This window comes from Dreissena polymorpha, chromosome 1 (genome assembly GCF_020536995.1).
Source record: "Dreissena polymorpha isolate Duluth1 chromosome 1, UMN_Dpol_1.0, whole genome shotgun sequence".
NCBI classification, from domain to species: Eukaryota; Metazoa; Mollusca; class Bivalvia; order Myida; family Dreissenidae; genus Dreissena; species Dreissena polymorpha.
In genome coordinates, this window is record NC_068355.1 from 107,572,932 (window position 1) to 107,598,556 (window position 25,625).

The window sequence follows — 25,625 nt, forward strand, 5'->3', positions numbered from 1 at the left end:
TTATGTTTGCTGTCATAAACTGTGTAAAATTACACATGGTCAAACATCATGGTCACAGCTAGAGTCAAAAGGTCAAACCACAAATGTCAACCTGGACAAAACAACACAGCAACACCTTTCGTCAAATTGTCAACCTTTAGGACATATCATGGTCTTTCTTAGAGGTCAAAACTCAAAATCAGCTTATTACTATTCAATTAGTGTGCCGTGTTTTAAGTCCATATCAACTTTAATCTTCATTAATGATAGATGCTTGTTAAGTGGAATTCAAAGAATTATTTCACTGACTGCCTTATTTATGGAGTTATTCCCATTTGACAATTTTTTCCTGTTTAATGCTTCTTTAATGTCTAAATTATTAAGGTTTGTGTGAAGAACAGCCTGAACTTGGACTATGTGATAGCGATGATCCGCCATGTTCTGAGAGTGATAGATAGTGCCAAAGACAGACAAATCTTCTCCTGCAGCATTACTGACATGTTCAAAGAGCTCATCATTGATATTCATGAATTCGGTAGGACTTGTTTGTAGTTGTTTGCAAGCCTATAATTATTAAAGGCGACTTAAGTTATTCAATATTCTAAGTATTTAATATGCATGTTCTAAAAAAACGTTTTAGCTCTTGTTGACACATGTTAGTGTTATACCCCTGACTACGAACAAGAGGGTGGTATGCTGGAATCACCTTTCTGTCTGTATCATGTACATTTGTTTTGTTCCCTACTAGTGAAACCGGAATTGTGCCTGTCTGTGAGTCTGTCACACTTTTCTGGATCCTGGGATAACTTTAAAAGTTCTTCATATTTTTTCATGAAACTTCAAACATGGATAGATGGCAATATGGACATTATGCATGTCATTTGATTTTGTTCCTACATCAAAAATTCTGGTTGCTATGGCAACAAATAAAAAAAATAAAATCTGACAATGGTGGAGCTGGTAGGGGACATATATTGTTTGTTATTTTTAAAATTATATGCCCGTTTTTAAGTATTGAAATTTCTTTTACATGATTAATATAACTTCAAAATATGACAGCATCCATTTGTATTTTTGTCTTCTATAACAAAATATAGTAATTGTGATAGGAAAATAACATGTTGTAAAACAGAAAATATCTAGCAACAAGTAAGGACATGAAATAGATTATTATCTGTATGTTAACACTGACAAAAACAACAAAGTGTCAATAGTAAATGCTCTGCATGTGGCAAATTCATCCTTAATTCTCTATTTGATTCACTCTTTTCTTGCTATAGTTGGCAATGGTACTTCTTACAATACCGGTAAATAGTTGTATGAATTAACAATGTTTTGTTTTATGTACAGAAGAAGGGCAAGGCAATGACATGTTTTACATGGTCACATCTATGGCAGAGTTCACAAAGAAGATCATGATGTTGGCTTTTAAAGAACCGTAATTTTCATCAGAGATCAACAGTAAGGTCCTCTTTGTGAATGTAGGGATATTGGGAAAGGATCATGTACCATTTCATTTTTAAAAGATGTTTGTTTGGAATTTATTACGACATTATATAAAGTTATTAATCTGAATTGTTCACTTAAAACTATGTTCATACCATGCTTTATTAATTATGACCTTAATTGGATTCATTTACTGCAATCTTATGTTGTCAAATTTTTTCATACAATCCTTATTATGCTTCTGAAGGGGGAAGGTTATACAGTTCCTGTACTGTCTTTCACTCCATCAGTCATTCCGCACTTGTCTGGTTGTCATTCTCTAAAATTTAGTAAGCAGGTAGATCTCATAAAGATGTGCAATGCAAATGAACCATAACTCTTTCTCCTCCAAATATAGAATTGTTGCCCTTTTAAAATGTTTATGGAAATATTTTGTCCAGAATAATCATTGAAAAGTTAGAGCGGTATAAGCTTGAAATTTACTGTGAAGTGGCACACAGAATCTAATTTAGAGAAATGGCTTGCACAAGAACAATAACTTTTCCTCCCCTCTTTTAAGCTTTTTTTCATTTGCTCATTTTCATTCTTCCATTAATTCTAAAAAGAAAATCAAACTATGACTACCAGTATAATGGTGGTATTCACGCAACATGCATGTGTCAGTGGAATTAAGCAAGGGCATCCGTTTATGATGGACATATGATGTTGATTGTTAAAACTTGGTATAACTATATGCAAGAAAAAAACTGTGATATTTATATTTTTATGCATATTCACTTACAGATTGACATGAATTATATTTGATGTGATATTAATTGTTATCAGTGATTTGTTTATGTCTATATGTTGATGTGATAACACATGTTTTTGTCACTGTTGTTACATTTGACATTTCATTACCATCACTTGTTATTTTTGCAATACATCAAAACCTATTTTAGCCTTTATAACTAAAACATTTGTTATTCAATAACTTCCCTTCTGCAATTGTGATATTTTATGCTGTGGTATCTAGTAACTTAATATCGATAAAGAAAATAAACCGATTTCATATGCATGTATACACTATGCAGTAAACGGTTTGTAAATACCATTTTAAGACTTTAAATAACACATTAAAATCTGGGTTTGTATGTGTATATTAAAAAAAAAAACATAATGAACAAAAATATACCTTGTACAGGTCTGAGCTCTTTACAATAGTATTATTCTTTAAATACAATAAATATTGATGATTTACCCATGTGGCATTCAGCCACAGTAAAATAAAAGGTGCAAAAACAATAGAAATGTTCCACATATTTGAAAGAAAGGTTTCAATGTAGAAATAGACTCGGATTAATGTGTTGAAAACGTTGATAGGACTGGAAGTTGGAACGAAATAGGAATAAGCATTTTGAAATCTGTTTAATTATTGATATATATTATCGTTATATAAAAAATTAGAACTGAAAAATAAGTTTGAAATTGTGATAAATTCTAAATAAAATTGTTATAAATACAAGTGTTTTAAGCTCACCTGAGCACAAAGTGCTCATAGGTAGTTTAAGTAAACTGTGATGTCTTAAGTCTGTCAGTGCATGTAAGCATGAACATTTTCTTCTTATGACCTTATCCTGAACAACTACATTAAAGATTTTCACAAAACTTGACTGGAATGATCCTAGATTAACTGCGTTTCAAAGTTGATCAAATGGTTCCGATTGGTTGCATACATGTATGCAGGTCAGCAGAGCTAAACAACAAGGATGGTTAAGTGGAAATTAAAAAGATCTTTCAAAAGTCTCAGTGTTTAAATATTTGTTAATGTTAAATGGCATGGCGGTTCTCTTCAAAAATTGTTAAATTTATGCTTCTTGGGTCAAATTTGACAGTGCTCTATGGTCACATGTTTTTCTTTGATGTATATAGTGAAAACTTTAACAATTTTCTCTAAAAATACAAGGCCTAAAGTTCTGGTAATTGGGATGTGACATCCTATGATGATTTGTTACAAAGTTTGTTCAAATTATGCCCCACTGCGTAACAACCCCAGTGCAAATCTATTGTCCAAGATAATTGACATATTATTCAACGTGCAGCATCTCACATATGAGCAAACAGGCTAACCGGCTGCATTCTTCAAATGGCCAATCATTTTTATTTCTATACCCATGTATTAAATCCACGATCATCTTTTCAGAATTAAGTTACAGAAATATTAAGCAACTAAACTTGTTAACAAAAAGTACCATTTAGTTAGGCTAGAGAGTGCTCATTTCAAACCAGCTTTAACTTCCACAATTTATTATGGTATCTCTGGCTATCAGGAACAAAATTTTATTATGACATTTGAATCTTAGGTTTTACAATTCAATATTTGAATACATGTAGATTCAAACATTAGGTCGCCGTGGTGTAATGGATATGGTGGCCGCCTAGCTACCGGGAGGTCAAGGGTTCGATCCCCATCTTGGGAGCGTTCTTTAGATCTCCCCCAAAGACACCAAGTACTGGTTCTAGGCCCAGGAAACGGATTTGAGAGCGTTTATATAAGCCTTTGGCTTTCGATGCAATTGAGCTAAAATAAATAGGTTTAAACTAAACATTAACAAACAAATATTCAAATGGCATTTTGGAATGCATTCCCATATCTTGTATTAATAAGGTAATAAATAAAACATATACATGTATGAGCACCATCTTTATTTACAGAATATTTACCCTTGTGACCAAGGGCATCATCTTACATTAACAGGCAATAACAACCATTTCCTAATTAAAAATGAAACACATTGATAAAATCTAAGGTACAATACTTTGTCAATGCAATCAATCTCCCTGTGAATATTGACTCAAATAAAAAAGTTAGGTAAAGTTAACTTTGTGTAAATGTAATGATGAATTATACAGAAGCAGCAAGCATGCACTTGCGTATTACCTTACAACTTCCATGAAACATTTTCAAAATTCTTGTCTCTGCCTATAATTTGTATAGAACAACCCATGGTAAATCCTCTTGTTGAGGCTTCAGAAAAGCAGTTGTGTTTAAAAATAATGGTTCTTAGGAATACAGAATGCATTTTTGGTTCTAATCATCACAGTGCATATTTGGTCCTGAAAACAAAAGAATTATAAGGTCTCAACAATACATTATGCAAACTGGGTATTCACAATACAGTAAGCATATTTAGTCTGAAAAAATATATTATGCATACAATTAGTAAGCCAATGGGGGTCTTTGCAATACAAAATCTTAATTCAGTTTATGCAATGCAATTTGGTCTTTGCAATACAGTATGCTTATAAATGGTCTTGACCATACAATTTGCACACTGAGACTTGACAATCCATATGCAGTGGTGAAGCCACCAGTAGGGCACAGATTCTGACCACACTGTCCAAGTGTTCTTTAGTTCTCCCTAAAAAACATACTGGTTCTACCCAGGAAACAGAATCAAGATTAGATTTTTTATGCAAGCAAGCTTACAATAAAAAGGTTAAACAAGAAATATCTGTGAAACTGATGGATGCTCCCCGATGATGTACTTTGTCAATCTATGTGTTAATAAACACCCAAAAAAATCTATTATTAGCCTCGGTGACCTTGACCCCAGTGACCTCAAACCTTATCAAAAGGTAGTGGTACATGCAAGGAACTAACATGCCAAATATGTAAGAGATCGGTAAAATATTGAAGGCGCTATGAGGAACTGCGCTATGAGAAACTGTAACAAAATTGTGACGGAAAATCTCTTTTTAGCCTTGGTGACCTTGAACTTGACCCCAGTGACCTCAAATCTCATCAAAAGGTAAAGTTCCATGCAATGTACATACATGCTAAATATGTAAGAGAACGGTAAAAGTCGCTATGAGAAACTGTAACAAAATTATGACAGAAAATCTATTATTAGCCTCAGTGATCTTGACCTTGACACCACTGACCTCAAACCTCATCAAAAGGTAGAGGTCCATTAAAGATAGCTACATGCCAAATATGTAAGAGATCCGAAAAATATTGAAGGCGCTATGATAATCTGTAACAAAAGTGTGACGGAAGTAAGGAACTTCATACTGACAATTATATGCCCCCCGAAAATTTTCAGGGAGCATAATAATTCTATTGGGTCGAGACACTACTGTATGTATATATGGTCCTTATATATCCAATATGTGTATTGGGTATATCCAATATGTGTATTGGGTCTTGACAGTAATGGGTCTTGTAGATCTTTGCAACACAGTATGTTATTGAGTATCAACAATACAGTATATACGGTAGGTCTTTGCATATCTCCCTCTCCCTTTCTCTCTCTCTCTCTCCCTCTCCCTCTCCCTCACCTATTTTAATTTACAAAGTTGTTGAGATTTGATGATTGTGTTGATCATGCATTGTTAAACTAGCTGCATTTGATAAACACAGATGATAATAAGGATCACAACTGCAAACAACACATTTTAACATTGTAAACTTTGTGAATTGCTCAAAATGGGCATACTTCTCAACAGCCATTAAATACACAAAGAATTGTACACATGTTGTACCACAAATGTCACAGGATCACAAATGCTAAGGTTTTTTGTAATGCTGTTCACTCTCAGTTGGAGCTAAAGCAGCAGGAAGAGTGCTTCCACATTGCCCCTCAAAATGAAACCTGTAATGATAAAATCAACAAGATTGGTAAAATGTAATATAATATATTCAAACCTTGTTTGAAATGTAATCCATAGATGTTTATTTCTTATATTTGACCTTCCACCATAAACTGCAATTAAGCAGCTTCGTTTTTGCTTTTGATTCTCCTTCTATGCATATCTCTTCTCATTAAAACAGTAGCTGTTGTCGATTATGGACAAAATTATGTTACGGTGAAAGTACTTTTTTTATGTTTTGCATTAGATTAAGAATTATGTCCAACGCCTTTGACCTAAAGAGCTTTGTCTTGCAAACCACGCTTCACACCACTGATCCTATTTCTTCTTCCAATACTCATAAATGCCAAACAAAGCCATTTCGAGGAAAAAGTGCTGCAATTTAATTAGTTTTATTATATACCTTCAGATATGAAATACAGAAGACAACACTGAAATGCTGTTACTCCAAAAACGTCATGCGTTTCCTAATTTAGGGATTTAGCCAATCAAAAATGATAGGTGGGGGCTTGCCTTTTTTTCAAAGAAAAAATCTAAGTAAAGTAAACTTTGCACATTGTTATTGATTTAATGGCCTGTTTCCACTCTAGTATTCAATATTTCATTCAGCATTTATTTCATAAGGTAGTGCAGTTTATTTAAAAAAAAAATATGTTCAAATCAATTAATACTGAATGTTAATCTATGAATCGTCAATAGCCAATTAAATCAAATTAATTGTGTCTGTATTAAAACAACATTTACAAATGAAAGGGACAAACAAGAATGAGACATATTATGAAATGGGGCATAATTATGGAAGGAAAGCCACTTTATTAAAACAAGAGGGCCAAGATGGCCCTAGTTCGCTCACCTAAGAGGAGTCGGTTCATTCAATGTTTACCTAATGCCAAACTTGACCTAGATATTGACCAGACAAACATCCTGATCAAGTTTCATTATCATTGAACCAAAACTCTGGCGTATGGAGTGTTTTTGTTTTTGTAAGTTTTAAAATGGTGACCTATATTTTTAGTTGACCCCCCTAACCATACATCAAACTTTGCTTACAAAAATAAATATTATGACCAAGATTAATAAAATCTGAAACAAAATTGTGAACTCTAGAGTGTTTACAAGGATTTAGTATAATATAATGAAAATTAGGGCAATAATTATGGCATTTATTATGTGATTTTGCTCATCATCAAAGTTGACTGAGATCTTTCAGAAACATTGATAAAGAATGCTTGAGAAATTTGAATTCTAGAGTGTTTACAAACCAAATGTGGATGGACGGACAGCGGACAAAGACCAATCCTCAAACCTCACCTGAGCAATCAGGTGAGCTAAAAAGTGTGTTTCACCGATCAGAGCCATTTTCCAACTTGTCCAAGAAATCAATAAAACCAATGTATTTACTAAGTTTCACGATGATTAGGCAAAGTATGTGAGTTCTATAGTGTTCGATCACAAGGTTTCTCTCTATAGTCACATAAGGAAAACTGCTCCACCCCCCTGGCGGCTATGTTTTTGACCGATCGGGACCATTTGCAAACTCATCTGAGATATATATAAAACAAATCTTTTCACGAAGTTTCATCATGATTGGGCAAAAAATGTGACTTCTAGAGTGTTCACAAGCTTTTTTTACTTTATAAATATAAGAAAACTGCCCCCCCCCCCCCCCCCCTGCGGCCATGTTATTCAACTGACCGGAACCATTTTCGAACTCAACTTCGTATCAAGGAAACAAATGTTCTGACCAAATCCTTGAAAATTTGGCCATAAATGTGACTTCTAGGGTGTTCACATGTTTTCACTATATACATATAGAGAAAAATGCCCCGCCCACTGGTGGCCATGTTTTTTCACCCATCTGGACCATTTTCGAACCCGTCCAAGATATCAATAAAACCACTATTTTGACCAACTTTCATGATGATTGGGCAAAAACTGTGACTTCTAGAGTGTTTACAAGGTTTCTCTATAGCCAAATAAGGAAAACTGCCCCGCCCACTGGCAGCCATGTTTTTCAACAGACCGGAACCACTTTCAAACTCAACCAACATATCATTAAGACAAACATTTTGACAAAGTTACATTAGGATTGGGCATTAAATGTGACTTCTACAGTGTTTACAAGTTTTTTCTTTTTTTTGACCTAGTGACCTAGTTTTTGACCCAGCATGACCCAGTTTCAAACTCAATCAAGATATCATTGGGACAACTCTTCTGACCAAGTTTCATGAAGATCGGAAAATTAATGTGGCCTCTAAAGTGTTTACGAACAAATGTGGATGGACGGACTTACGACTGACAAAGACCAGTCACAAAAGCTCACCTGAGCAATCAGGTGAGCTAAAAAGGTAGGGTCATAAAAATGGTAGGCATGATCGCCCCAATTTCCTTAGCTCCAATAGGAAAACAATACTTTTGGATGATGTTATTCATGTAATGTACATATAATGACTAAATAATTGCAGGTACATGTGCTCTTAGTTCAACTTCATTTTATGTTTATGGTTAGAACATTAAATAGAGTCTTATACCTTGCATGAGACAACCTGGTCCATCATGCTATCAACTGCTTCCAATTTATTTAAAAATGCCTCCATTGTGGACCTAGCTATACTCAAGAAACATTGTTTTGACTTGACCTCCGTCCCAGAATCCTGGTTCTCCCATGTCACACCTTGTCTCATCAAGTTAGTCTGTTTGTTAACCTCATAGAAAATCTGTGCTTGACGATGTGCTAAGGATGAAATTCTTATATTTGACCTTTGACCTTAAATAATTATCTTGACCTTGGACCTAAAGGCCTTCTCATTTTAATAGTTTCTGCCAAGTTGTTAGAAAAGCCATTTTTAGTGGATGTTATGAGTTGGTCATAGTTTCTTTAAAAACAAAATTAAATGCAAGTAATGAATTAAACAATACAAAAGGCATTATGCTTAATTGTGTATTGGTGATGTTACATATTTATATGCTTTAATGAGCAAAAAACAGATTCAATTATATTTTTAAAACAAAAGCAATATTTTGTGTACAAACCCAAAGTGTTGTGTTGCCGATGTTGGTTCAATGTTAAACTCTGCTACAGGAATCCCTCTCTTAGCCACAGTTGGTGCAAACATGGCTGCCGGGTAGACCACTGAAGAAGTACCAACCTACACACAAACATACAACATAGGTCTTAAATGATAGATACCACACACTAAATAACTTATATAATTATACTGGTCCCACATACTTTAATTACAACTAGGCTTTTATAGTAAGACTTGTGAAACTGAAGTCCCATCCTGTTGAAAAAACTTTTCAAATCAACATTATGCCCTACCTTCATATTGCTTTTTATCTGTACAAGAGATGATTTAAAATGCCAATTCTTTCTGAACTTCATTTTCATCGTCAAGAGAGAAGCTTTAAAATTGGTATTCTTAGCAAGATAAATATGCTATCTACAGTAATTACTTCAAGTTTTCAGACACTTAATATTTACATACACCAAATATTTTTAAAATACAGGTGCCCAAAAATAAAGAGACAATTTTTTACAGACACTTAAAATATTGAATTGACAATTGGATAGGGGTATTCAATGTGTATAGTGTCAATAATTAAACAAATGATAACCTGTGCTTTGTGAATTATCGAGCAATATATTATTATTAAATTTTATGTATGTTTCATTCTACTCTGTTGGGTCAAACCATTGTCTTTTTCCGGTATACATAGTTATTTATCCTATAACACTCATGTATTTGCACATTTAATCACGGCATTGTTTGTAAGGTTTTAAAATTGCATGATCAAAGTGTCCCAACATAAGCGCAAAATGGCAGAATTGTATTAAAATAGCAATGAAAAATGACGTGGTTGAAAAACCGTATGTCCGAAAATTTAAAGTCGCAAAAACTGTGAGGTATTACGGTATTATGTTAATTATACTTTTTTGCATAAAAATATCATTTCACATGGCTCATTTTAACATATCAAAATTCAGCCCATATATTGAAGATTCATTATCTGACTACAAAATGATGGTATTGTGATGTTTGAACACCAAGTAAACATCAATCAGACCAACAAAGAACAAATGTATACCAAGTATCATGATTATATCTCATGTAATGTTTAACTTCTTAAAGAATAAAGTTTTGTTCCATTTTCAATATAAGTGCCCTGATCATTGACCTTCCATGAAAAAACAAATGGTTAGTCATGATCATCACATTGCTATTTATATGAATACCAAGTTTAGATTTACAAAGGATGAAAACATATGACAGACAGAGGACAAACCTACAGTTACCTCTGGAGAAAAGCGAAATGTTTTCATATAAATACGGAAACCAACTATTTCAGACCATCACACTGCTGTATTAATCATATTAGTTGACGTTGGAAAAAACACTGCCCTAGTTCTGAAACAACACTGTGGAAGAATATTAAGCACCACAAGGTATAGGTATAACTAACTACAACACAGGTATCACTCATCAAAACACATAGGTATCACTCACCACAACACATAGGTATCATCACCACAACACATAGGTATCAATCCCCACAATACATAGGTATCACTCATCACAACACAGGTATCACTCACCACAGCACATAGGTATCACTCACCACAACACATAGATATCACGCACCCCAATACTTGGGTATCACACCCCCCAACACTTAGTTATCACTCACTACAACACATAGGTATCACACACCACACCACATATGTATCACTCACCACACCACATATGTATCACTCACCCTAAAAAATTAGGTATCACTCAGCACAACACTTAGGTATCACTCACCACACCACAAAGGTATCACTCGCCCCAACACTTAGGTATCACTCACCACAACATATAGATATCACTCACAACAGCACATAAGTATCACTTACCACACCACATAGGTATCACTCACCACAACACATAGGTATCACTCATTCCAACACATAGGTATCATTCACCACAACACATACTAGGTATTACTCACCACAACATATAGGTATCATTCACCACAACACCTAGGTATCATTCACCACAACCCCTAGGTATCACACACTATAACACATAGGTATCACTCACTACAACACATAGGTATCACTAACAACAACACATAGAAATCACTCACTACAACACATGGGTATCACTCACTGTAACACATAAATATCACTCACCACAACACATAACTAGCACTCACAACAACACATTTGTATCACTCATTACAACAAATAGGAATCCCTGACCACAACACAAAGGTATCACTCACCACAACACATATGTATCACTCACTACAACACATAGGTATCACTAACCACACCACATACGTATCACTCACCACAACATATAACCATCACTCAACACAACACAAAGTTATCACTCACCACAACAGATAGGGAGTCCTGTACCACAAAACATAGGTATCACTCACCACAACACATATGTATCACTCACCACAACACATAGGTATCAGTCACCACAACACAAAGGTGTCACTCACCACAACACAAAGGTATCACTCACCACAACACATATGTATGACTCACCACAACACATAGGTATCACTCACCACAACACTTAGGTATCACTCATCACAACACAAAGGTATCACTCCCCACAATACATAGGTATCACTCACCACAACACAGGTATCACTCACCACAACACATATGTATCACTCACCACAACACATATGTATCACTCACCACAACACATAGGTATCACTCACCACAACACATAGGTATCACTCACCACATCATATAGGTATCACTCACCACAACACATAGGTATCACTAACAACAACACATAGGAATCACTCACTACAGCACATGGGTACCACTCATTGTAACACATAAATATCACTCACCACAACACATAACTAGCACTCACAACAACACATTGGTATCACTCACTACAACAAATAGGAATCCCTGACCACAACACAAAGGTATCACTCACCACAACACATATGTATCACTCACTACAACACATAGGTATCACTTACCACACCACATACCTATCACTCACCACAACATATAACTATCACTCAACACAACACAAAGGCATCACTCACCACAACAGATAGGAGTCCTTTACCACAACACATAGGTATCACTCCCCACAACACATATGTATCACTCCCCACAATACATAGGTATCACTCACCACACCATATAGGTATCACTCACCACAACACAAAGGTATCACTCACCACAACACATGTGTATCACTCATCACAACACATAGGTATCACTCACCACAACACAAAGGTATCACTCACCACAACACATAGGTATCAGTCACCACAACACAAAGGTGTCACTCACCATAACACAAAGGTATCACTCACCACAACACATAGGTATGACTCACCACAACACATAGATATGACTCACCACAACACTTAGGTATCACTGATCACAACACAAAGATATCACTCCCCACAATACATAGGTATCACTCACCACAACACAGGTATCACTCACCACAACACAAAGGTATCACTCACCACAACACATATGTATCACTCACCACAACACATAGGTATCACTCACCACAACACATAGGTATCACTCACCACAACACATAGGTATCACTCACCACATCATTTAGGTATCACACACCACAACACATAGGTATCACTCACTGCAAGGACACAGATATCACTCACCACAAAACATAGCTATCACTCTCCACAACACATAGGTATCATTCACGACAACACATAGGTATCACTTACCACAATACATAGGACTTACTCACCACAATACATAGGTATCGCTTACCACAAAATATAGGTATCACTAAGCACAACACATTGATATCACTCATCACAACAAATAGGTAGCACTTACCACAACACATAGGTATCACTCACCACAGCACATAGGTAGCACTCACCACAAGACATAGATCACATAAGTTAAGTTCATTGTGTGACTTCTCTAGTACATCAGGATCCAAAGATTCTCCAAACCACACAACATTCGGTCTTGTCATTCCATCACAGCCTTCCTGTTTGCATCTGAAGCATCCAACCACAACAAGTGTAAATAAAACACTACCATTCAGTACCAGAGAAATATCACAATATTACATAAATGACAAGTTGAATAATATCAAATTAAATTTCAACAGTCTTTTGGTATTTAAAAGGAAAGAAATAAATTGACAAATTCAAAAAGACCGGATTTGAGGTAATTAACACAGAATTTATATCTTGCTTAGTGCATCAAGAAATGCTTAGAATGACAATATAAATGTACATGAACAAAATCTGAGCAAAGGAAGCAAGCAAAGTATGACAACAATTTCAGCAATGTGACAATCACATGAGTCTTGTACTGGGAAACTGGAGTTGATGCTTGTGTGTAAAATAATGTCTCAGATCAGACTGTGCAGTCCACAAATGCTTATCAGGGTTGATACTTTCTGCTTTGACAGTATTTGCAAGGAGTCTCTTCTTAGGGAAAATCATCTAGTTTAAGAGGGAAGTATTGTCTCTTATTGGGATATGTAAAATGCACAGCATAATTTGAGACCACACTTCACAGCACATGCGTTAAGCCCTGTTCTCTGAGACCACACTTCACAGCACATGTGTAAGCCCTGTTCTCTGAGACCACACTTCACAGCACATGTGTAAGCCCTGTTCTCTGAGACCACACTTCACAGCACATGTGTAAGCCCTGTTCTCTGAGACCACACTTCACAGCACATGCGTTAAGCCCTGTTCTCTGAGACCACACTTCACAGCACATGTGGAAGCCCTGTTCTCTGAGACCACACTTCCACAGCACATGTGTTAAGCCTGGTTCTCTGAGACCACACTTCACAGCACATGTGTTAAGCCCGTTCTCTGAGACCACACGTCACAGCACAATGCGTTAAGCCCTGTTCTCTGAAACACACTTCACAGCACATGCGTTAAGCCCTGTTCTCTGAGACCACACTTCACAGCACATGCGTTAAGCCCTGTTCTCTGAGACCACATCTTCACAGCACATGCGTTAAGCCCTGTTCTCTGAGACCACATTTCACAGCACATGCGTTAAGCCCTGTTTCTCTGAGACCGCACTTCACAGCACATGCGTTAAGCCCTGTTCTCTGAGACCACACTTCACAGCACATGTGTTAAGCCCTGTTCTCTGAGACCACATTTCACAGCACATGCGTTAAGCCCTGTTCTCTGAGACCACACTTCACAGCACATGCGTTAAGCCCTGTTCTCTGAGACCACACTTCACAGCACATGTGTTAAGCCCTGTTCTCTGAGACCACACTTCACAGTACATGTGTTAAGCCCTGTTCTCTGAGACCACACTTCACAGTGCATGTGTTAAGCCCTGTTCTCTGAGACCACACTTCACAGCACATGCGTTAAGCCCTGTTCTCTGAGACCACACTTCACAGCACATGCGTTAAGCCCTGTTCTCTCAGAGGGAGGCTAATCATTCAATACAAATGTGTAGATTAAACATCAAATAATTTATTTTACTTTGGTAGGTTTTCTATGGCAATTCTTGCATCTGCTGCATCTGGGTTTGGAGCCCTAGAATATAAAATTGAAAATGGCTGGTTGACAACAGCAGCATGTCCAACCACTTAGTCAAAAGCTAATTATGTAGTGTTTACCGGAATTGCCTGGATTTACAATCACAAAGATATTTTAAAGTGTTTAAATAGAATAGGTACTTAAAGATAAAATCTCCACAACCAGCTAGATAACTTGAAAAATATCAAAATTTCAATGATGACAAGTAAAATGAGTTTTTGTAACTATGATCAGTTTGACCTTTGACACAGTAAATAACATGAATCTACCAAGAAACATTACGGATCAATGAAAGAAAGTTCACAAAGCTTTTGAGGGGTTGAACAACAAGTGTTTTCAACACTTGCGCAGTCAAGTCAGGGGCTACACTTTCCTCTATAAAAAGCACACAAGGTTTAGTGGTATCTCCATAGTAGCCTATTCAGTTTGCATATGCTGACATGACTGCGTGGATGAGCTGGCTATGCCTAGACAGGGTGGCAGCATATTGCATTAGACCCATTTTGGCATGATGCAGGTCTTTACTATTTTCGGTCGGAAAGTATCTTAGTTTGATGTTCCATTTACATTTAAAATTATCATATTAATATTTACAATATAAAATTGAAAAATTCTACACGAATTGGCCTTGCCATCATTGGATTTGAAGTCCAGTGCTCTACCAAGAAATATTGGCAGTGTACAACTGACTAGACAAGCTTGCCTTTTCTAGATGTGAGCAGAATTAATAAACTCAAGATCTATGAACACATACATGTACAATTCAAATATAAACAAGAGATGTGTTTGTCAAAAACACAATGCCCCCTATTGTGCCGCTTTGAAATGAAATTTCAATATATTATTTGTCAGGTTTAGAAATTACCTCCCTTTTAAAGCTTATTACTTCCCTTGGATTGTAATTGTTTACTTTTGACCTTGGAGGATGACCTTGACCATGACCTTTCACCACTCAAAATGTGCAGCTTCATTAGATACACATGCATGCCAAATATCAAGTTGCTATCTTCAATATTGAAAAAGTTATGGCCAATGTACAAGTTTTCGGCGGACACACAGATCGACAGACAGACAGTTCAACTGCTATATGCCACCCTACCGGGGGCATAAAAAGGTCTGTAAATATTGCAGTTTGATGAATGAAAAATAAACATTTACTTGTATATTTTTGTAAACATCTCAAATTAATTACCCTTTCCCTCTGAGGGCTTCACATATGGGACTGTCATAGTTCTTTTCAACTGTTCTGCATTTCAAGCATTTTGTTGTAAACAGGTTGCCTAGTAACATAATAAATATTTAGTAATTAACATTGGTTGTCACAATCATAAAACAACCAAACTCCCTATCTAATGACATGAGCTTATTATATTAAAAAAATCCATTCCTGTTTGCAAGACATAATACACCTTTTACTAACCTAGGAAAGGGTAAGACTCACCATGTAATTCAATAATATTTTTAGAGCCTGCTCGCAAGTGCAGTTCATCTATGTTTTGGGTAATCACAACAACCCGTCGCCCTTGCTCCTCCAATCTCTTCTCACACTCTGCTATAGCAATGTGGGCCTGGGATAAAATACAGCATTTTACATATTTATGTAAGGCAAAAAGGATACAATCAAGCAACAATACTTTTTTAGTATAAACATGCCACACAAAAAAGTGGGAAGGACAGAAAAAATGTAAATTTTTACCAAAGTTATGTAAAAAATATTAACAGCCAAACATACAAATGAAAAATTTCACATGCTGTTAAATGTTTTGCAAATGTTCATCCCAAAAACACCAATACTTTTTAGCTAAACATGACATAAAATAATCAATTGTACGGACGGAGATTTTGGCATGGGCAAATCTATTTCCACATCCCCCTCATAAAGAAATAAATTGAGAATCAAATAAATCTTAAGTTTTATCAGACCTTATTAATATACCAGACACCAGATCCAATTTAAATACCAGACACTAAGAACAAACACGGTGTGAAAGCATTTTTTGTTTTATTCAATACTTGGGGAGAGGCCTTATATTTATTAAATACTAGGATAGGGCCTTTTATTAATTCAATACTCGGGGAGGGGCCTTTTATTTTAAGCATTAAAGCATGAGAGTTGGCTTTTGGTTTTGTTCCACATAATAGGGAAAATTGTATTTAAAGGTTAAGAGGTATCTAAAAAGGAGAAACAGAGAAAGGATCACAATTTAAACAGGTTGTATTGCTTATAATGTATATCATATCTTTATAATCTTTATAAGAGGCACCTCTCTCTGCTTTTTGAACATTGTTTAAATCTACAAATACTTTCTTAAAGTCACTTGAATTTGTCACTGTGCCAAAAGAAATACTAATACGAACTAATGAACAGCACGAAATTTGAAATGACAACAATAGTAAGTGTAGCAATTAAATGTGCCTAAACATGCTTTCACTACAACAAATTCATAACAGTTTCTTATATTTCCTTTTAGTATGCAACTTTGTGAAAGTTGCATTATAACAAACAAGAGGGCCAAAATGGCCCTAGTTGGCTCACCTTTTTTTAACAAGGCCTTGTTCATTGCTTAGTTGAAAATTCAGTACTCTAGAGCATATAAGATGGTTCTATTCTGTTTACATTTGCAGTGTGAGCATATGATTAATTCTGATTGATTACTGTCCATTTGCATGTTTTTTTTTGCAATGCAAACATGTTGCAAGTAATGCTAATTCTACATGTGTGTACAAGGTTTTTGGTAGATATGGACCTCGTTACCAAGATTTTGACCCCACATGACTTTACAGTCAAAAGTCAAACTTTACCTAGATATCATCAAGAAAAACATCCTGGTCAAGTATCATTATTATTGGACCAAAACTCTGGCGTATGGAGTGTTTACAAAGTTTTTGTAAGATTAGACCTGGTGACTTATATTTTGTTTCCTTATGACCAAACATCAAACTTTGCTTACAAAAATAAATATTATGACCAAGATTCATAAAATCCGAAACAAAATTGTGACCTCTAGAGTGTTTACAAGGATTATGTATAATATAATGAAAATAAAGGGCAATAATTCTGGCATTTATTATGCTGATTATCAAACTTGACTGAGATCTTGTGGCCATATAGCTTCTCAGCAACTTTGATAAAAAATGCTTGAGAAATGTGAATGCTAGAGTGTTTACAAACCAAATGTGGACGGACAGACTACGAACAAACCCCCATCCTAAAACCTCACCTGATTGCTCAGGTGAGCTCAAAAGTTTTTTCAGCGATCTGAGCCATTTTTCATCTGAGATATCAATAAAACCAATGTCTTGACTAAGTTTCACAATGATAAGCCAAAAAATGTGACTTCTAGAGTGTTCACAAGGTTTCTCTATAGTCATATAAGGAAAGCTGCCCCCCCCCCACCCCACCCTGGCAGCCATGTTTTAGACAGATAGGCACCATTTTCGAAGTCATCTGAGATATAAATAAAACCAATGTTTTCATCAATTTTCATGATGATTGGGCAATAAATTGGACTTGAAGAGTGTTCACAAGCTTTTTTTACCATATAAATATAAGGAAATTGCGACCCCCACCCCCTGGCAGCCATATTTTTAAATGGACCGGAACCATTTACAAACTCAAAACTTGTTTGTATAAAACAAATGTTCTGACCAAATTTCATGAAAATTGATTTTAAAATGTGACTTCAAGAGAAGTTTTCACATGTTTTCACCACATACGTATAGAGAAATCTGCCCCGCCCACTGGCGGCCATGTTTTTTCACTGATCTGGACCATTTTCAAACTCGTCCAAGATATAAAAAAACAACAATGTTTTGACCAAGTTTCATGATGATTGGGCAAAAAGTGTGACTATTTGACTGTTCACAAACCTTTTTTACTATATAAATATAAGGAAAACTGCCTCATCCCCCTGGCAGCCATGTTTTTCAACAGACCGGAACCATTTTCGAACTTACCTCACGTATCTAGGAAACAAATGTTCTGACCAAATTTCATGAAGAATGGACCAAAAATGTGACTTCTAGAGTGTTCACATATTTTCACTATATAGATAGAAAAAACTGCCCCGTAACCTGGTGGCCATGTTTTTTCACCAATCTGGACCATTTTTGAACTCGTCTGAGATATCAATAAAACCAATGTTTTTACCAAGTTTCATGATGATTGGGCAAAAATTGTGACTTCTAGAGTATTAACAAGGTTTCTCTATAGCTAAATGTAAATTGCTGTCATAGTTTTCAAGGTACCGGAACCACTTTTGAACTCAACCAACATATCATTAAGACAAACATTTTGACAAAGTGACATGAAGATAGGGCATGAAATGTGACATCTACAGTGTTAACAAGTTTTTTCTTTTTTTTGACCTAGTGACCTAGTTTTTTACCCAGCATGACCCAGTTTCAAACTTGATCAAGGTATCATTGGAACAAATCTTCTGACCGCGTTGCATGAAGATCGGACAAGAAATGTGGCCTCTAGAGTGTTTACAAGGTTTCTCTATAGCCAAATAAGGAAAACTGCCCCGCCCACTGGCGGCCATGTTTTTCAACGGACCGGAACCACTTTTGAACTCAACCAAAATATCATTAAGACAATCATTTTGACAAAGTTACAATAAGATTGGGCATGAAATGGCACTTCTACAGTGTTAAAAAGGTGGGTGTGTTTTTTTACCTTTTGACCTAGTTTTTGACCAAGCATGAATCAGTTTCACACTCGATCGAGGTATTGCGAGTGTTTACAAGGTTTCTCTATAGCCAAATACAAAAAACTGCCACACCCACTGGCGGTCATGTTTTTCAACGGACCGGAACCATTTTTAAAACTCAACCAACATATCATTAAGACCATTATTTTGACAAAGTTACATGAAGATTGGGCATGAAATGGCACTTCTACAGTGTTTTTTCTTTTTTTGACCTAGTGACCTAGTTTTTGAACAAGCATGACCCAGTTTCAAACTTGATTGAGGTATAATTGCGACAAATCTTCTGATCAAGTTCTCTATAGCCAAATAAGGAAAACTTCCCCGCCCACTGGCTGCCATGTTTTTCAACAGACCAGAACCACAATTGAACTCAACCAACATGTCATTAAGACAAACATTTTGACAAAGCTACAATAAGATTGGTTACAAGGTTTTCCTTTTTTTTGACCTAGTGACCTAGTTTTTGACCCAGCATGACACAGTTTCAAACTGGATCGAGGTATCATTGGTACAAATCTCCTGACCAAGTTTCATGAAGATCGGACAAGAAATGTGGCCTCTAGAGTGTTTACAAACAAAATGTGGACGGTGGACGGACGGACGAACAAAGACTGATCACAAAAGCTCACTTGAGCAATCAGGTGAGCTAAAAAGAATCATATCTTACAGGAATGTACATTATTTAATGGGACATTTTTATTTATTTACCTCTTCCTTCTTATAAACTAAAAGTATCATCTTAACATAAACAATGTTTATCTTTTTCCCCCAAAAATACATATAAACCAAATTCAATTGAAAACCAAATAAATGGGTATTAGCAAGACCGTATCAATCACTGCATACATGCACCTTCTTGCTCTATACATAACTCAATAATGCCCTATAAGCATAACTCAAAAGCAAATTCTGGCTTATATTAACAAAAATGTCAATGTCATCTTTGTTTCTCATTTCCTGTAAGTATCAACAGATTTTTTAGTATTGCACTATTAAGGATTTAATGTCCCATTAAGAAAGCGTTATTTGACTAAGATGCATGACTCATGAAATGTAATGTGGGTGCATTGGGTAGAATTCATATTCAGTTATATCAAAACTTAAATAACAATAAAGATATAATACATGTTCATTACATTTTGAAACATTTTCTGATGCTTGGATGAAAAAGAATGTAAAATTTAATGAAAATAAACATACTTAAGATAACTTTTATTTTGCTTCAGCTGTTTATTGAACAATTTCACTTCAAATTGTGGCAAATAATACAAACATAAAAAAAATCAATAATTTAAAGAACCATATTAACAAGTTCTATTATGTGATTTAGTTATGCACATGTTACTTCAGCTGGTGGACTTACCTAAAATGTATTTTTTTCTGACATATATGACATGCTTATCTTAACCTTTGGTAGTCATCATACACAGGTTACTGGTATTAGAAACTTAGGCTCAATTGGTCATTGGTGGCTCAGGTACTACTTAAATGTACCCCAGGTACTCTTAAGTATACTTTAATTTACCCTGGAAAAAAATAGTTACACGTATTCAGCCTATTTAGACTATATCCGAGTTTTATTCCCGACCAAATCTGATGTTAAAAAACACGCCACAAAACAACATTGGCTTTGAACAAAACCTGCCTCAACAGGCTTTTTTTTAAGTAGGAGTTTCAATAATATAGAAGCCAATTTGCAGAATATTGACATAAATATGGACATAATTTATTTGAAAACAAGGGACTAAATTATCACAAAACCAGGCTTTCAATTTGAAAAAAAAGTCTGATAAAGTGAGACATTTCAAAAAGTGCATTGTTACTGATTGTTCCTTGTTACCCCCCTTGTGTAAAATTCAATCTATGTTTAGTTGTGGCGATCATGATTTAAAAGTCTGATAAGGGGAGACATTTCAAAATGTGCATTGTAACTAATTGTCCATAGTTACCCTCTTGTGTCAAATTCAATCCATGTTTAGTTGTAGCGACCTTGATTTTGACTGATTTATAAAATCCCGACATAAGGGCCAGGGCACTTGGTGACATCATTTTGTGAAAGATTCATGGAAATCCGTTGAGAAATGAAGAAGAAGTTGCACTCGGAAGTATTGTTCCGTCCGCCTGCCCATCGACATTCACCAATCTAATAACCAGTTTTTTCCTGCAGAAAACCTGATTAAAACAAGGGCTGTTTGTAAAACATGCATGCCCCCCATATGGGCTGTCCGTTGTAGTGGCAGCCATTGTGTGAATACGTTTTTTGTCACTGTGACCTTGACCTTTGACCTAGTGACCTGAAAATCAATAGGGGTCATCTGTGAGTCAAGATCAATGTACCTATGAAGTGTCATGATCCTAGGCGTATGCATTCTTGAGTTATCATCCGGAAACCATTTTACTATTTCCGGTTTCCGTGACCTTTGACCTAGTGACCTCAAAATCAATAGGGGTCATCTGTGAGTCATGATCAATCTAGCCATGAAGTTTCATGATCCTAGGCGTATTCATTCTTGAGTTATCATCCGGAAACCATTTTACTATTTCGGGTCACTGTGACCTTGACCTTTGACCTAGTGACCTCAAAATCAATAGGGGTCATCTGCGAGTCATGATCAATCTACCCATAAGTTTCATGATCCTAGGCGTAAGCGTTCTTGAGTTATCATTCAAAAAACATTTTACTATTTCGGGTCACCGTGACCTTGACCTTTGACATAGTGACCTCAAAATCAATAGGGGTCATCTGCGAGTCATGATCAATGTACCTATGAAGTTTCATGATCCTAGGCCCAAGCGTTCTTGAGTTTTCGTCTGACAACCAGCTGGTGGACGGACCGACAGACAGACCGACAGACTGACATGAGCAAAGCAATATACCCCCTTTTCTTCGAAGGGGGGCATAAATAGCAGACAACAACCCATTTAACGTTAGAATTCCCAGATACATTATAGTATATTTTCTGTACTCGGGGTACATTTAAGTATACTTAAGAGAACCCCGGGTATATTTAAGTAGTACCTAAGCAAACAATATGACCAATCAAGCAAAACTAAGGCTTTTTAGTGTTGCAGTCTTCTTTTTTCAGTAGTCATAAGTTCACAAAATGAATTTTTCTGCAGGATAACCCATGAATTGTATGGATGACCTCTATTATCCTAAATCTTTCTGACAGTTATCATGAATATCAAACAATACCAGCTGCCCATAATGTACAGCAATGCAAATGGAACTGTTAACATGGGTCCTACCTGATTTGGGTGCTTGGATGCCATCACTTCCCTTCTGTAGTGATAAAACTCCCACACTAAGGATGGGTTCCTTTCAAACGCCTCTGGTGTTGCTAAATCCTAAACAGAATGGTATACGTGACAGGCCATCACAGGTATGTATACATACAATTGTATAGGGGTCTTACTTTAGTGTTTATAAAAAGTACCAATTTTTAAAACACTAAACAAGTTCAGAGGAAATGCCTATGTTCTACAAACTGTTTCTTTCCTATCAAATTCTCATGACCTCTTTTGTTTCCAAAGTCTTATAAAAGACTGGTTGAGGTAAATAGAAAGTCACTCCTGATTTCATAATTTATATTTTATTATTAATTTGATATCTTATTTTGATGCATTTGATAACTTGCTTGAGAGCTTTAATATTGCACTCATCAATAATCAAAATATACATTTTACATATGCTTCTTTTTGTTACTGTCTTCAGTTTTATCTTATCATGAAAACATATTAGAAAAAAATATTTGAAGACTTGTTTAAAAATAAAACATCATAAAATTATTGCTAGAACCATGTAAAAACAATTTTGTTGTCAGGTTTAAAATGATGAAAAATCTCTAAACATACTTTTTATGATTTTACAATTTAAAACCCACTAATATAGTCCGACTCTCACAAGACATCAGTAATGTTCTCACTAATATAGTCCGACTCTCACAAGACATCAGTAATGTTCTCACTAATATGGTCCGACTCTCACAAGACATCAGTAATGTTCTAACTGATATAGTCCGACTCTCACAAGACATCAGTAATGTTCTCTACAGACTGTGCACATGAGCTGGAAAAGTCCTTCCTGTGCTTGCCATGTACCCCATAGTACCCCCGACCCCTGGAATGTTGTTATCCTATCCTAACTGTGCTTGCCATATACGCCATAGTCCCCCCGACCCCTGGAATGTTGGCACCCTGTCCTACCTGTGCTTGCCATGCACGCCATAGTCCCCCCCACCCCTGGAATGTTGGCACCCTGTCCTACCTGTGCTTGCCATGCCCGCCATAGTCCCCCCGACCCCTGGAATGTTGGCACCCTGTCCTACCTGTGCTTGCCATGTACGCCATAGTCCCCACTCCTGGAATGTTGGCACCCTGTCCTACCTGTGCTTGCCATGTACGCCATAGTCCCCCCGACCCCTGGAATGTTGGCATCCTGTCCTACCTGTGCTTGTCATGTACGCCATAGTCCCCCCGACCCCTGGAATGTTGTTACCCTATCCTAACTGTGCTTGCCATGTACGCCATAGTCCCCCCGACCCCTGGAATGTTGGCACCCTGTCCTACCTGTGCTTGCCATGTACGCCATAGTCCCCACTCCTGGAATGTTGGCACCCTGTCCTACCTGTGCTTGCCATGCCCGCCATAGTCCCCCCGACCCCTGGAATGTTGGCACCCTGTCCTTCCTGTGCTTGCCATGTACGCCATAGTCCCCACTCCTGGAATGTTGGCACCCTGTCCTACCTGTGCTTGCCATGTACGCCATAGTCCCCCCGACCTCTGGAATGTTGGCACCCTATCCTACCTGTGCTTGCCATGTACGCCATAGTCCCCCGAACCCTGGAATGTTGGCACCCTGTCCTACCTGTGCTTGCCATGTACGCCATAGTCCCCCCGACCCCTGGAATGTTGGCACCCTGTCCTACCTGTGCTTGCCATGTAAGCCATAGTCCCCCCGACCCCTGGAATGTTGGCATCCTGTCCTACCTGTGCTTGCCATGTACGCCAAAGTTCTCCCGACCCCTGAAATGTTGGCACCCTATCCTACCTGTGCTTGCCATGTACGCCATAGTCCCCCCGACCCCTGGAATGTTGGCACCCAGTCTTACCTGTGCTTGCCATGAGCGCCATAGTTCCCCTGACCCCTGGAATGTTGGCACCCTATCCTACCTGTGCTTGCCATGTACGCCATAGTCCCCCCCCAACCCCTGGAATGTTGGAACCCTATCCTACCTGTGCTTGCCATGTACGCCATAGTCCCCCCGACCCCTGGAATGTTGGCACCCTGTCCTACCTGTGCTTGCCATGTACGCCATAGTCCCCCCTGACCCCTGGAATGTTGGCACCCTGTCCTACCTGTGCTTGCCATGTGCGCCACAGTCCACCTGCCCCCCGGAATGTTGGCACCCCACTTTCGGCACTCACTCCAGCTCCAGTCAACACAACGATGCGCTGGGCCTTGTCAAACACCCTTCTCAATGCCGCCAAGTCTGAGCTTGGGGCCGCTCTCTAAAATTCATATGTGTTATGATAAATGCAATGGTGTAAAGTGTTGTCAAAATAAGTGTGCGCAGTCCACACAGGCTGATCAGGGACAGCATTTTCCCTTTTTATGTTTTTTTTTTCATTTGTGATAAGTGTCTCCGAAGCAAACATCTAGTTTTGGTGGAAAGTGTTATCATTGATTAGCCTGTGCAGACAGCACAGGCTTATCTTGGATGACACACTTGCATTAAACATTTTTTTTCCAAGAGTAAGGCTCAAATATAAACTACAACACTCTACAATATATACTACAGCACTACAATATATACTACAACACTACAATATATACTACAACACTTCAATATATATACTACAACACTACAATATATACTACAACATTATGCAATGTATACTACAAAACACTGCAATATATACTACAACACTCTGCAATATATACTACAACATTCAGCAATATATACTACAACATTATGCAATGTATACTACAACACTCTACAATATATACTACAACATTATGCAATGTATACTACAACACTCTACAATATATACTACAACACTCTGCAATGTATACTACAACATTCAGCAATTTATACTACAACACTCTACAATATACTGTATACTAAAACACTCTACAATATATACTACAACACTCTACAATATATACTACAACACTCTACAATGATATACTACAACACTCTGTAATATATACTACAACATTCAGCAATATATACTACAACACTCTACAATATACTGTATACTAAAACACTCTACAATATATACTACAACACTCTAAAATAT

General features: G+C 36.8%; 2 protein-coding genes across 25 annotated transcripts in view; one reads left to right on the plus strand and one right to left on the minus strand.

Annotated features, from left to right (window-relative positions):
- The window catches only part of LOC127843239 (F-box only protein 47-like), a 20,523-nt gene extending 17,913 nt beyond the window's left edge, over nucleotides 1–2,610 (plus strand). For all 4 annotated transcript variants that reach the window (XM_052373111.1, XM_052373116.1, XM_052373112.1 and 1 more), the window contains exons 9-10: nucleotides 364–514; nucleotides 1,330–2,610. In XM_052373111.1, coding sequence (XP_052229071.1) covers nucleotides 364–514; nucleotides 1,330–1,421 — 243 coding nt within the window. In that variant the 3' untranslated portion in view covers nucleotides 1,422–2,610. The remainder of the gene's footprint in view (nucleotides 1–363; nucleotides 515–1,329) is intronic.
- A 1,485-nt stretch (nucleotides 2,611–4,095) lies between these two features.
- LOC127843262 (NAD-dependent protein deacylase sirtuin-5, mitochondrial-like) overlaps nucleotides 4,096–25,625 on the minus strand; it is a 54,201-nt gene continuing 32,671 nt past the window's right edge. For 2 of the 21 annotated variants that reach the window (XM_052373143.1, XM_052373161.1), the window contains exons 2-9: nucleotides 24,681–24,833; nucleotides 22,572–22,670; nucleotides 16,052–16,178; nucleotides 15,803–15,890; nucleotides 14,554–14,607; nucleotides 12,957–13,080; nucleotides 9,091–9,206; nucleotides 4,096–6,059 (exon numbers count right to left, since the gene is read on the minus strand). In XM_052373143.1, the coding sequence (XP_052229103.1) occupies nucleotides 5,975–6,059; nucleotides 9,091–9,206; nucleotides 12,957–13,080; nucleotides 14,554–14,607; nucleotides 15,803–15,890; nucleotides 16,052–16,178; nucleotides 22,572–22,670; nucleotides 24,681–24,833 (846 nt within the window). In that variant the 3' untranslated portion in view covers nucleotides 4,096–5,974. Of the gene's footprint in view, nucleotides 6,060–9,086; nucleotides 9,207–12,910; nucleotides 13,081–14,553; nucleotides 14,608–15,802; nucleotides 15,891–16,051; nucleotides 16,179–22,571; nucleotides 22,671–23,528; nucleotides 23,537–23,589; nucleotides 23,598–23,650; nucleotides 23,660–23,708; nucleotides 23,718–23,891; nucleotides 23,901–23,949; nucleotides 23,958–24,068; nucleotides 24,078–24,129; nucleotides 24,139–24,189; nucleotides 24,199–24,250; nucleotides 24,260–24,311; nucleotides 24,321–24,372; nucleotides 24,382–24,433; nucleotides 24,453–24,494; nucleotides 24,504–24,557; nucleotides 24,567–24,618; nucleotides 24,628–24,680; nucleotides 24,834–25,625 lie in introns of those variants that run through there. The other 19 variants (XM_052373151.1, XM_052373170.1, XM_052373219.1 and 16 more) reach the window with 19 other exon arrangements.